Consider the following 12,647-nt stretch of genomic DNA (forward strand, 5'->3'; position numbering starts at 1 on the left):
GAAATGAACTAAAACATGATGTGCAAATCAATGAAATCCGTATCAAAGAAAGAGTGACAAAACAAAAATAACAAAATACATATATTAAAAGAAATTGAAAAAGCTTATTGCCAAAAGACAAGAAAACTTGAGATTCTTGAAACTAGACTAGAAACAAGAAAAGAGTTGACAAGAATGAAGAGGGCTTCATTCTTGTCTCTATATATACTATCTAATTAGTGACTATGTGATGATGTTCTATGGGACCTCCAATATATGTTGACTTTCTAAGAAACATGTTTTGACTTACAAGGCAAGTTTTTCTATGTGTGAGCCACATAATTAGCTTGGTCTTCAAGCTAACAACATGTATGGCATATGGCCAACTTGTTGACCACGTTTCTAATCCAAAAAGTCAATTAAAGATATCTATAAAGTCAAAACAGCATCTATAAAGCTTGTAGGAAGCTTTCATAGAAGATATTATAGAATTAATTTTCTTTTACCTACTTCTACTTACTTCTACCTATTTATATAGGTAATTACTGGCTTACATGCGTATGTCTGTTACAACTTTTTATTGATAATATCTATTGCTATCATGGAGTACCAAAGGATATTATATTGAATAAGGAGATTCAATTTGTATCAAGGTTTTGGAGAATCCTATTCAAGATTGTAAAGGTAGATATAAAACTCTCTTTAGTTTTTTACCCTCAAATTGATAGGCAAACAGAATAAATGAATCAAGTTTTAGAGCACTATTTGAGGTGTACCATCAACTGTCATCAAGATGATTGAACAACTCTTTTTCTATTTGCAAAGTTTGCATATAATAATTTGGTACATTCTTCTATTCAACAAGCACCTTTCTTTGACAATTATGATTATCATCCATAACTTGATACTTTTGACTTTTCAAAAGTTGATAATTTTGAGACGAAAGATTCAGCAAATTATTTGTTAGAGCTACATGCAACAATGAATACATAATTAAAAGAAGCTCAAGAATGACAAAAGACCAAGGCAGATGTTTATTGCAAGGAATAACCACAATTCAATGTAAGTGAGAAGATATGATTACTTCGTCGCAATATCAAGACTACTCTCATTATGATAAGTTGGACTATTGTAGACTAGGACTTTTTCCTATTTGTTAACAAATCAATCTTATTGCTTATTGATAACATCTACCAAAGTCTATGAAGATCCGCCGTGTATTTCAAGTATCTTTTTTTAAATCGTATAAAACAATGAATATCTTTGAAAGAAGACAAATGCCACTTCATCTTATTGAAGTGGATGATAATTAAGAGCTTTAGGTAGAAGAAGTCATAGACTCAAGGTGGTGCCAAAATAGGTTGGAATATCTTATTCATTGGTGTGGATATGATATTAGTGAATGTACATGGGAGTTATCAAAGAATATTACCAAATGCAAGAAAGAGAGTTGAACTCTTTTATTGACGACATCGATCAAAATAATTATGAAGAATAGCAAATCTTTGTAATAAATGAAATAAAATCAAAAGAAGATAACATTTTATCTTCTATCTTTTTTATAGCTTTTGTGTATTTATGACGCTAAGAAGATAGAAAATCAACAATCAATAGATTTAACTCAAGAGCTTTCATTTGCAGACTTACCACATGAGACATTGTAGTTGTGACAACCTTCAAGATGAAGATCTTCAAGAATGATATGTCCTTCCTCGAATATATGTCGAGATACAATATATTTGGTATCACGACCTTAGAAGTGACTCTCAATGTTTGGTGATTTAATTATATATAGGAACAAGTCCTGACAGTGTTCTAAATGTTTTATTCGAAGGAAGTTATGAAGGCCTCAACAACGACCAAAGAACAAGGTGGTTGTCTTGCCTTGATATGGGACACTATCGATGGCTGAGAGGGCCTATCAACCATCTTTGAAGAGAACAAAGGTCGAAGTATGTGACAAATACAATTTGTCGCATCTTAGATTTCCTCAACACATGAAGACTGCTCCTCGTAGAACTTGTTCCTAAAAAGGGGAGGTAATGTCATAGACATACATAGGTATTCAAGTAAACACCTATATGATTAGGTTGGAATATGTAAAAATAGATAAAAGTAGGTTTATATCATAAGACTCTTTAAAAGCTTTGTAACTTTGTAAAAGCTTCATAGATGTTGCTTGACTTTACATATATTTGTAGTTGATTGATAGATTAGAAACTTAGTCAACAAGTTCACCATGTATTAATAACTTACAAAACAAGCTAATTATGTAGCATACATATAGAAAACTTGCATTTTAAGTTAAGATACGTGTCTTGTAAATTCAACATGTTTTGGAGGTCCTATACGACATTGCCACGTAGCTCCTAATTAAGAGTATATATGAAAGCAAGAGTGGAGTCTTCTTCATTCTTGTCAATGCCTTTCTAGTCCTTAGTCTTATTTCAAGTCTTTGTAGTTTTCTTATATTTTAGCAATATATTATTTTAGTTTAATATTATATCATCTTTTGAGTGACATTCTAGTTCTCTTCAGTGATACAAGAGTGTATTGAGGATTTTTTTTCTTTAAGATTCATGTCTTTGACACTTTTATTTACTTCTATCTAAATCTTTTTATTAAAGTAATTTCTAATATTGATTATATCCATAATAATAATAAATTTTTAAATATTATTTTTATTTATTTAAAATATATATATAATTAAATATTTTAAAGTCAAAATATCTATATTTTTATATTATTATTTATAAATTTTTAGAATTACAAAAATATTATTAAGTTAATTATTATTATGAATATTTACTTCTATAATAGAAATAAGATGAAATGTATTAAGTAGATAATATATTATTTAAAGAACATCAAAGAAGCTTTTAAAATATAGATTTAATCTATAAGTAGTCCATGTGCCTAGGATAATTTTTGTAAGGAGTTTACTACTTCCAAAGGACTACTATTAAAACATCTTGTATATCTTGTCTAATCTTGTATATCTACCAATTTTCCTCTTTTTTAGTTGTTCATGATTTTTTTTTTTTTTGAGTTTTGCTAGATTTATATCTTCAATATTTAATTATGATATATTAAGGAAGATTTTGAATAAATTAAATATCTTATTAAAAATATTAATAAGGTAATATTTTTCTCCTAAAATATTTAAATACATATAATATTATCAATTATCTTACAACATGTAGTACAATATATATATATATATATATATATATATATATACATTTATATTTTTTAAGAAAAACAATCCACAACCATTAAGTTGTAATTATATCATGCTAGAATCAAGCCACATCATATAAAAATACCAAATAATTAAAATATAGAGAATTTCAATATTATGAAAGATGTTTCAAGATTTTAACTAATTTTAGATTATTATATATACATATTTTAAAATATATATCTTATTTGATTGAATTATAAAGACAGATTCTAAATTTCAAAATAATTTTTAAAAAGTAATATTTTGAGATTTGAAAACAATATTCACTACAAATCTTTTTTATATTAATATTTTGTACTCTTTATTTCTATAAAATAAACACATTGAATTTTATATTAGGTGCAATATTGTCATGCATGGAAGAAAATGACCAAATTTACCATATGGCATTTTATTGAAGCAAATTTTAAATAAGTAGGATCAATTGCATGGTTAACAATAAAGAATCTTCTGGATTCTTAAGGTTTATTTTAAGAATGGTATAGCCATCTAAAAAGTGTTCATAATCCTATTGCACTTTAGATTAATTACAAGAATCCTTTGTATTTTATCCCAAAAATTGTTTTAGATTGACACCATGCATATCACAACTTATAATTTCTTAACTACATTTTGTTTTAGTTCAACATATAGTTTTGATGAATCGCCAGATTTGTTACATATTTGGTTCAAAACGAGGCACAAAAAGAAATCCAGCATTGGACAAGAATGAAGTGGAATTGCCACCTCAGCGCGGGGGAGGGATCCACCTCAGCACTCCACGGGGGACCATGTCCACCTCAGCTCCCCTCCCCCCCACACCCAGTTCATCAGCAGCCAGGAGCCACGAACGACGATGGGTGGTAGTTTTCCTTTCCTTTTGTTTTGTTTTTTTGCCACCTTTCTGCCAGATTGCAGCGTGGCCGAAACTTCACCAAATCTGGTCCTGCGAAGGGAGAAAATACCAAAAGAAACAAAAAGAGGAGAAGAGAAGCTCTGGCTGTGGCGGGGATAGGATGTGGGTGGCCGGCGACGCTCCACATCACGCGCATTTCGCCATCGCCCCACAAGCGATAGCTCGCTCCTCGCATCCACATGCGAGGAGAAAAATATCCTCCTCTTCGCGATCTCTGCCCAGACTTGGGTGCGATCACGCTTCTATACCTCCACAGCTCAGAATATTATTTCACAGATCTCTTTGGGTCTATTGGCTCTAGTTCTGTTTGCTCCTGACATTGCTGTTGTATTGTACCGTTGTTGCTGGCTTGCTGTTGGATTCCATCCCGGCGTAGTTCGTGTTTTGGCCATGGCAGGACTGGCCCAAACCATGATGAGCTGCACAGTTGTGAAGGGCAATGCCCTCTCGTTCATGGGTTCTGCCCTCAGTGGCTCCTCCTTCGCCCCTTCCCAGGGTGGACGCTTGGTGGCTGTGCCCTCCAAGATTTGTGCGGTGAAATCTCCCGAGGAGTGTAACGAGGAGGAGTGCGCCCCAACGAAGGAGGTATAGTACTGTACTGCGCTGTCTACTTCACATTTTCGCCTTATTATTGTGTGGAGTTTTCAATGACCGGAGTTTTGGAGGTACTAGGGCATTACGGAGGTAGTACATCGCAACTTAACAGTGACTGGATTCTGGACCCATGATCGAGCTGGGGATGTGGTAGCCCGAGACTAATTTTCAGCGGATACATGATAGTTCGCTCTGTGATGACCCAATTGTGGGTTAAGCACTGTACGTGAACCATTAACTCCTTGTGATGGTCTGATAGATTCTAGGGAATTCCCAATGCTGTAGTACTTGTATGCCTAAATTGAACTGTGTTTTTTAACCACGTAGTTTGTCTCCTCGGATCGTGCCATACTCGAAGGAACCGCACTGCTCATATTGCGAGTTGATAGTGTTCTGGTGATGTTATGTATTCCCGGGGATTTTACGGTTAGAGGTGGTTATGAGTCATCCGGTTGGACGTCGCCTGGAGGTTGGAACTCACAGTACAAACTGATCATGCGAGACGGCAATAAACTGTCCAGGACTGCAGTTGTCATAGTGTTGACGGATACTAGTGGAGAAGCAACGATGAGTTAAGGTTTGAGATATGATCGAATCTCTGCGGGTTAATGGTCAATACCTGGTTCTTTCGCTTATCGTGGTAGTGTGATGTGCCTCTATACAGGTTGGAAAGCTCAGCTTGGACTGGAAAACCGAGGATAACTCTAAGGTGGCTGGGACTTACCCTCCACTCGCTCGCCAGGAAAGAAAGTGGACTGGGTACGTTGAGAAGGACACAGCAGGGCAGACGAATATCTACGCCGTTGAGGTAAAGCCTAGCTGTGAGGTGTATCCCAATTCGTCACTTGCACCATCTAGCTCAATATGTCGGTTAATGTAGAAGACTTGTGGATCGTGTCATGTCAATGTCTTAAGGAAATCGCTCACGATAGTCTCTGGATGACCTTGACAGCCAACTATCTACGTTGCCGAGAGTGCCATCAGCACGGGTACCGCAGGAGGGGCATCTGGTGGTTCAGGTGAGGCCCTTGCCGTTGCAGGAGGGCTCGGCCTGATCGCCGTAGCAAGTGCTGCATCTATCCTCTTGTCGGTGGGCAAGAATGCCCCAGCTCCCCAGACCGCATACGTGGGACCTCCCTTGACCTACTACGTTTCGAAGTTCAGCAGTGAGGTTGCGGCACCCGCTTCCGTCGCAGAGCAAATCTCCACAACTTCTGAATCGCCATCTCTAGCTGATTTGCCTTCTGTACCGAACCCGGAGGCCGCCTTGTCGGAAGCGACTGGATTTGTTCAGCAGCAGGCTTCCGAGGTAGTATCAGATGTCAAATCGACAGTAACCCAATGAATCTCTCAGGGATGCTTCCAACTCCTATGCACAAGCTTGTTGTGAAACGTGCTTGTTTAGAGTTTGTTTGACAAGTTAGAGACTCACGGTAACCATCGAGGGCCATTTCCCCTTTGTAGTGTACATTGTCTCACGTCCGAAATGCATTAATTTGGTGAAAATACAGCAACTGTTCTGTGGCCGGCGATAGTTTAGCTAATGAGTTCAGCAGCCCAGATTAGACTTCATGTGTCTCGATTCCTGAGCTCCACAGGGAGAAGATTGGTGATAGAGCGCGCCTGTCCCGAGTAGTATTGTATCTATGCAACGTATAACCAGCATTTGAAGCAACTCGTTACGCGGCAAATGAGCTCGATCCGGCACTGAATGCTAGGAAGGGCAAGTTGCTTTTTTTCAATATTTGATCGACAGAGGCTCAATTGAAAGTCTATGTTGTGTTGTGTCTCTATGTCTGTATATTTAGTTTTGTTTTTTGATTGTGTTATTTTTCCTGTTATCTTTCTTTCTCCTGTTTTTTCTGGTTGTTTTCCTTTATTGCCTGTTGTCCTCGTGGTATAAGTCCTACTGTAAACGTAGCTTATGGCATTCAGAAATGAATTATTAGATTTTGATGAGTATGAAATGGCCAAGTGTGTCATAACAACTTCACTAGAAGAGAATATTTGTAATAATCTAGAGCAATCACTCTTTCATTTTCAGAACAACTTTTCTTTCATATGCAAACTGATTGATTCAGACTAATGACCTCGTTTTATTCAGGTAAGTAACAAAAAATGATTTACATGTAATGAACAAAAATATACTCTAATCACCCCTATCCAAATAAACAAATTCACCACATACTCAATCGACAATTTTCCTAACAAAATAGAAACATTATAATGATCATAAAAATATCCATCCCCCTGAAAAAATACAAACAAATTATGTCAATTTTTCTACCCTTCAGTACAAAGCATGATACTTTTTTAGTCAGGAATACTTTTGTTGGACTTCTCATTCACTGTTCTGGCTACTCTTCATGATTATTAAAATCTGTATCAAAGTCCCACTCCACTTGACACTTAAAATTCTACATTTCTTATTTTTGACAGTTCTCAATCTCGCTTGCGCTCATTTTTCTGCATTTGTTTATTTCTCTGTTTTCATAATAGTGAAGACCGAATTTATGCTCAACTACTGTTGACCATATTTACATGAGCATGCTTATAATAATACTAATAATATTCAAATTTAAACATTAATTATCATGCATAGTAAACATGATGGCTCAACAAAAGAAATATATCTAGATAAATGGAATAATTAAATAAAAGAAATTAAAACAAGTAAACAAACATTGCAACAACTTGTAGGATAAATCATGATGTTGATTACAATTTATACATACAAAGAAAAAAAAATTGTAGAATTATTTGTTAAATAAATCCATTTTATATTAATTCTTATATTTTTCAACTACGCATAGCTTCAAAAATAGTGTAATAAATTTCTTTCAAAAAAATTGCAATTTTACTACCTTATGCCAATCTTGTGAATTACAATCCAATCCAAAGAACTTGATAACATCTATAATAATGTTAAGAAAGATGATTTATAGTTCTTTTTAGATTTTCCTAAATTAGCATTCACCAATGATGTATTATATTTACAATAATTTGAAAATATACTACTAATATTTTGTTAATTCAAAGTTAACATATTTGCTTTAGATAAACTTGAACTTGTCTCATTGTTACAACCAAGAAAATCTTTAATACTTGTAAATATTTTATAGATTGTTTGAATTAGACGCTATCTCTCAAACTTATTTTCTCATATAATATTATTTTTAATATACAAAATATTCTAAGATATTCCATTTATGTCTTCAATTGAAAATTTTAACAATTATATACTTTATTTAATTATTAGTTGTAATCATAAACAGTAGAACATGATTTATTTGGATGGGATCAGGGAGAAACTAACCAACTTGACTTTGTCAACTTGTAAAGTCTAACTTCTTCAATCTTCATTTTTAAAAACCATGTTTAAATGAAGAACCCATAATTAACCTTTTAATTTCTATTTTTATTGAGATTCTTAATAATTATTTGAATATTTTTTATATAAAGTTTTGAGTTCCAAATAAATGAAATTGTACTAATGAAATTGTACTACTATTCTATGTTTTTTTTTTGCTGCAACTTGTGAATGATTCTGAAGCAATATTCGTCAGGCATTGGCATGTAATTAACTAAAAATCAAAATAATATTAGATTAGTAAGGATTTAAGATAGAACCTCGCAGCTAAACTTGCCCAAACAATGATAGATTGGAATTATGCCATTTTAAGATACATTTGGTTAAGTAGAGCTATATAAGCAAACTTGGGCTCAGAATCCTTTTACCACTAATAGTTCAAAATTAAAATTGAATTAAAAATTGAAACTACTTCTAATGGTCCAGTGCAAGAAACAAAAGAGAAAAACGAAACAAAAAACCGCTTGCAGTCCCACAGTTTGTTGCCATTGCATGAGAAAAGAGCTGTCACAGAAATCCCTTTGAACCAAAGCTTTTGGATAGGCTGCAGCTTCAACATCGAAGGTTTTCAGTAACAGACAAGGCAGCCGACATCCCTGTACACCCTACATCTGTCTGTTTATCCATTGATTGTGCTGGAACTAGCCAGCAATATGTTTATTGTGAGACATATGAAATCACATTTAGGTTTTCCAAGTGAACCGGTCAATTTGCTAGTGTCAGTTCTGTTAGGTGCTGAAATGGCGCACAATTCTCGACTGTGCATAGGTAACCGTAGAACGTCAGAGGATTGTGCTTCGATCGAATGGTATCAACTGTTCAGAGTACAAATTTGGATGTCCAGAGAGTAAGTGTATCTTTAGATCTTGAAAAATGAAAGGAATTGTTCCTTCTCGGTGAAGCCCCAGTCAGATTATAATACCATCATGTCCTACTCGCATATAGCAAGTACAACCACATCAATAGTCCAACACCATTTCCCGTAAATACATCTGTTATGACAAAACAGTCTTCACTTGACATGATTCAACCTGAACACGCGCATGCACCTTATCAGAAAATACACTCTAGTGGTGCTGGTAATAGCACCAATAATAACTGTTCATGAGGATAACACGAGGGAAGTCAACGTGCAAGTTTGTCAAGGCTCCATTTGCAGAATACTGTATTTGATAGAAATCTTCTACTCTCAAGAAGTAATTTCACATGCATGACGCTCCAATAGATGAGCAAGAATTTTGAATGTTCAAACTGAATGTAATTAATACCCTAAATGTTCAGAATATCAACAACCTGTATGAATCATGCCATCACTTAGCAGATCGTTGAAAATCAAATGGCAGATGTGCTCTACCAAAACTTGTGACAACATTCGTCCCTATTCCTCCATATCATCCTTCTCAAAAGAAAAGAATTGTGCTCTACTGAGGATGTACTCTGTTCCCCGGACCCACACACTCGTTGGAGACCACTGAATTTCCTCCCATCCCAGACCTTCTTCCAAAACCTACAAAATAAAATCCATAACCCCCTTGTGTGAGATAGAATTCTGTTCATTTCGGGCGAAAAGGGCTAAAGGAACGCATTTCACAATCCTCTGGTCCAACAGTCAAACAACAATCAGAAACTCAAGGCAAGATACAGGATCAAGACATAACACCCACCTCAACAAATTCTCCTGGCAAGGGTACACCCTTTCGTTTCATGGACGATAGCGACAGAGGTCGTTTACACTTAGACCATCTGTAGTACTCATGTGGCTCGCTATTATGGTGGCAGTGATGGCCACCTGTTTGTCCATTACTTGGATGATTCCCATGCGGTAACTCACCATTGTAAATTTGCGAAATAGGTTCTTTGTCACAAACTCCCAAACTCCATTTATCTTTACCTTTTTCCGTCCCTGAGTTGCCTTGAGAGAAAGAGGTGGCAGTAGTTGCTCCATTACTCGTCATACGTTCTCCATCATACGCCAATTCATACCTGTGCAACCACCAATTAAGTGATTATAAATTAATTACTACATTAACTGCCTAATCTATTACTACATAAACTATAAGGGCCTTCTAATCAGTAAATAACCGACGGGACATTTAAATACGGAAAATTGGGCACGCAACAAAAGCTAATTGAGACTATAGAACCGCTTTGAAGTATTTACATAATGTAATTAGTACTTGGGTGTTCCAGAAAAAGCAAGCTGGTGTGGAAACTCACGTCTTGGATTCTCTATGCAATCACATGCTAAAGAGATCATTTAACTAAGTTGAACACATTTGATGGCGTGAGTAAACTGACCTATGAGTCTGGGTTTCTACATATAATACTTCCCCTTTTTTGAGTCGAGCAGACGTGTATTGTGAATTCTTCAGTCCACGATCAGCCACGATGCTCATGCTGTATTTCGCCCTGCAAATGAATCGAAACAGAATTGATCCATTATCATTGAACACTAAAACCTACCCCTGACAAGTTGGCCATATGTTGATTACATGCTTGCTACTTGCATGTTGGTTCACGACATCGTCACAACAACTTGGCTTTTACACGGAACATAGGTGCACAAATTGTGAAACAAAATTCATAGAACAAGTTTCAAGCAGTCAGTACGGACCTAAGAATCCTAAAAGACCAAATGTGGATGGGACACGTACTTACAAAGTCATTACTTCCTGGAACAATGACAAACAAAAGCTTCGAAGGACATTATTAGCATGTCAAACGCATAGCTCATACGTACGCAAGTCTTTCATGTGTTCTCACTACAAGTACTACCAACGAATTCAGAAATAACGCACCAGGGTTCATTGCATAGATTGTATTGTATTGTCACTTCCTGCATAAATCTTTGCTGCCGATATGCACTCTGCGTGTTGCTTTACACAGTTAAACATCTAGAAAACATCAAATCAGTTGATACATCCAACGGCCAAAAACGAATTTTATAATAAAGACAGGCAAGTATTAAATCATTCGGATGCAGAGTAATCCTTACGTGGCATCATTACTAAAAAACTGTTCAAAACCATTGAGCTGAAAATTGAACGTAAGAGATTTCAGCAGTACAACCAACCAGCTATGAACACAAACCCATGCTGGTGAACCCTAGAACAATGTCCATATACAGTACTTCTTACGCAATTGAAAAAATGAGAATGTAATTGCAGAGAGGAGTCAAATATTTACAGAAGATGCAGCTCTCGTGGTGACAGTTCGCTCTGATGCAGCCGGCGCAAGCGTTGGGACAAATGGAGGAGTTCGAGTCAAAGATGGCTCCAGCTCTACAGTACCCCCTCCTTGCTGCACAATACATAACCAACCAATAAGAATAGAAACATTTATTGAGGGAAGGAAACTATTTTGTCTTCGATGCGTTGGATGAAGAGTAATGAATCCTAAGATAACCCAACCTTCAACCACTGCCACATTGGGATTCATCAGTAACTAGAAGACTTATAAGTTTTCATACCATCAGGACTTCGATAGTTTCAAGTCTTCAAAAAACAGGCAGATATGAAAGTTGAACAAGATCAACAAACTCTTCATTTTCAAGTAATTTCTTGAAGAACTAACCTTCACTAATCGGCACCTCTCAACGCTGTAGCTACACCCACTTCCGCCTCCCCAGGCACGCGATCGAATACTATTTCGTAGCGTAGACATGTACACTGCACCAATAGACCCCACACGCTTTGTAACAGATGGGAGACTTCAATGACACACGTTTGCGGCGTTTGAAAGCATTTGCAAGTATAGACTGTGACCACATCTGCCTCACGCCCTTGGTAGGAAAGACGTACTATTTTGAGATTCAAGAATTCGAACGGTGGCTCGCAGCTCTAATATAGAATTTGGAGGCGGAGACGGAGAAGGTGAGTAGTATCCTGTATGTAACAGGACTGCAATCATAACAAATAGACGCTTTAGAAAAATTGCATGGTTTTGATTTATCAAAATAAAAATTTAAATCGAGCAAGATCAGAGCTGAAACGATCCTTGCAAATCTGCATAAAGCACAAACATTCAGCATAAGACAATAATCAAACCTTTAGAATGTTATACTAATGTTACCTGCAACAATGTCTGAGTCATTTGTGTATATATCTGTTCCCCATAGCTGACTACCCCGTATCTGAAATACCGTTTTAACAGAAAAATTGTTCGCTTTTAGTTGTGTGGAGGTGTCGCAAGAGTAGGGGGATACCAAATTTGTATGAACTAGGACAGTTTGACCATGGATAGTCAAAAATTAGAATAAAACCGTCTAGTCTTACTAGTCAGTACCTAAATAAAGTGAACAATTCACGCACACGAAAACAATTAAGATGATGATTTCAACTTTTCAATAAACCTATAGGAAAGGTTAATTAAGAAGTGAACAAATTCACAAGAGCATTGAGTTGCAACCTGACGGTTATTAGTAGTGGCGTGCTCAGCAGGAATACGAATTTCAACGGTAGGACCCGACCCATTGTCTGGACTGTTTCGTTCACCAGACTCGTATTCCTTCCAAAGTTTCGCGAGTTCCGGCATCCCTTCTCCAATTCTGTAAGTAATGAACGAAC

The 12,647-nt window shown here is 36.1% G+C and overlaps 2 protein-coding genes across 3 annotated transcripts; one reads left to right on the top strand and one right to left on the bottom strand.

Moving 5' to 3' along the window:
- The first annotated feature begins 3,993 nt into the window (after positions 1 to 3,993).
- Positions 3,994 to 6,485, top strand: LOC112279875 (uncharacterized). Its single transcript, XM_024514605.2, has 4 exons — positions 3,994 to 4,065; positions 4,218 to 4,703; positions 5,377 to 5,520; positions 5,665 to 6,485. The coding sequence occupies exons 1-4, from the start codon at positions 3,994 to 3,996 to the stop codon at positions 6,055 to 6,057; spliced, it is 1,095 nt and encodes a 364-aa protein (XP_024370373.1). The 3' UTR covers positions 6,058 to 6,485.
- Positions 6,486 to 8,355: 1,870 nt separating this feature from the next.
- LOC112280382 (uncharacterized) lies at positions 8,356 to 12,640 on the bottom strand. Of its 2 annotated transcripts, XR_002969312.3 has the most exons (10): positions 12,490 to 12,640; positions 12,154 to 12,214; positions 11,883 to 11,981; positions 11,656 to 11,750; positions 11,269 to 11,382; positions 10,881 to 10,948; positions 10,381 to 10,491; positions 9,747 to 10,065; positions 9,376 to 9,589; positions 8,356 to 9,113 (listed from the first exon to the last, which is right to left on the bottom strand). XR_002969312.3 is itself a non-coding variant. In XM_024515825.3 (9 exons), the coding sequence occupies exons 1-9, from the start codon at positions 12,613 to 12,615 to the stop codon at positions 9,461 to 9,463; spliced, it is 1,122 nt and encodes a 373-aa protein (XP_024371593.2). In that variant the 5' UTR covers positions 12,616 to 12,640; the 3' UTR covers positions 9,208 to 9,460. The 2 variants fall into 2 exon arrangements, 1 of the variants encoding a protein (XP_024371593.2); XM_024515825.3 differs by lacking the exon at positions 8,356 to 9,113 and having other exon boundaries at positions 9,208 to 9,589.
- Positions 12,641 to 12,647: the final 7 nt, after the last annotated feature.

This window comes from Physcomitrium patens, chromosome 3 (genome assembly GCF_059467195.1).
Source record: "Physcomitrium patens ecotype Gransden chromosome 3, ASM5946719v1, whole genome shotgun sequence".
Classification (NCBI taxonomy): domain Eukaryota; kingdom Viridiplantae; phylum Streptophyta; class Bryopsida; order Funariales; family Funariaceae; genus Physcomitrium; species Physcomitrium patens.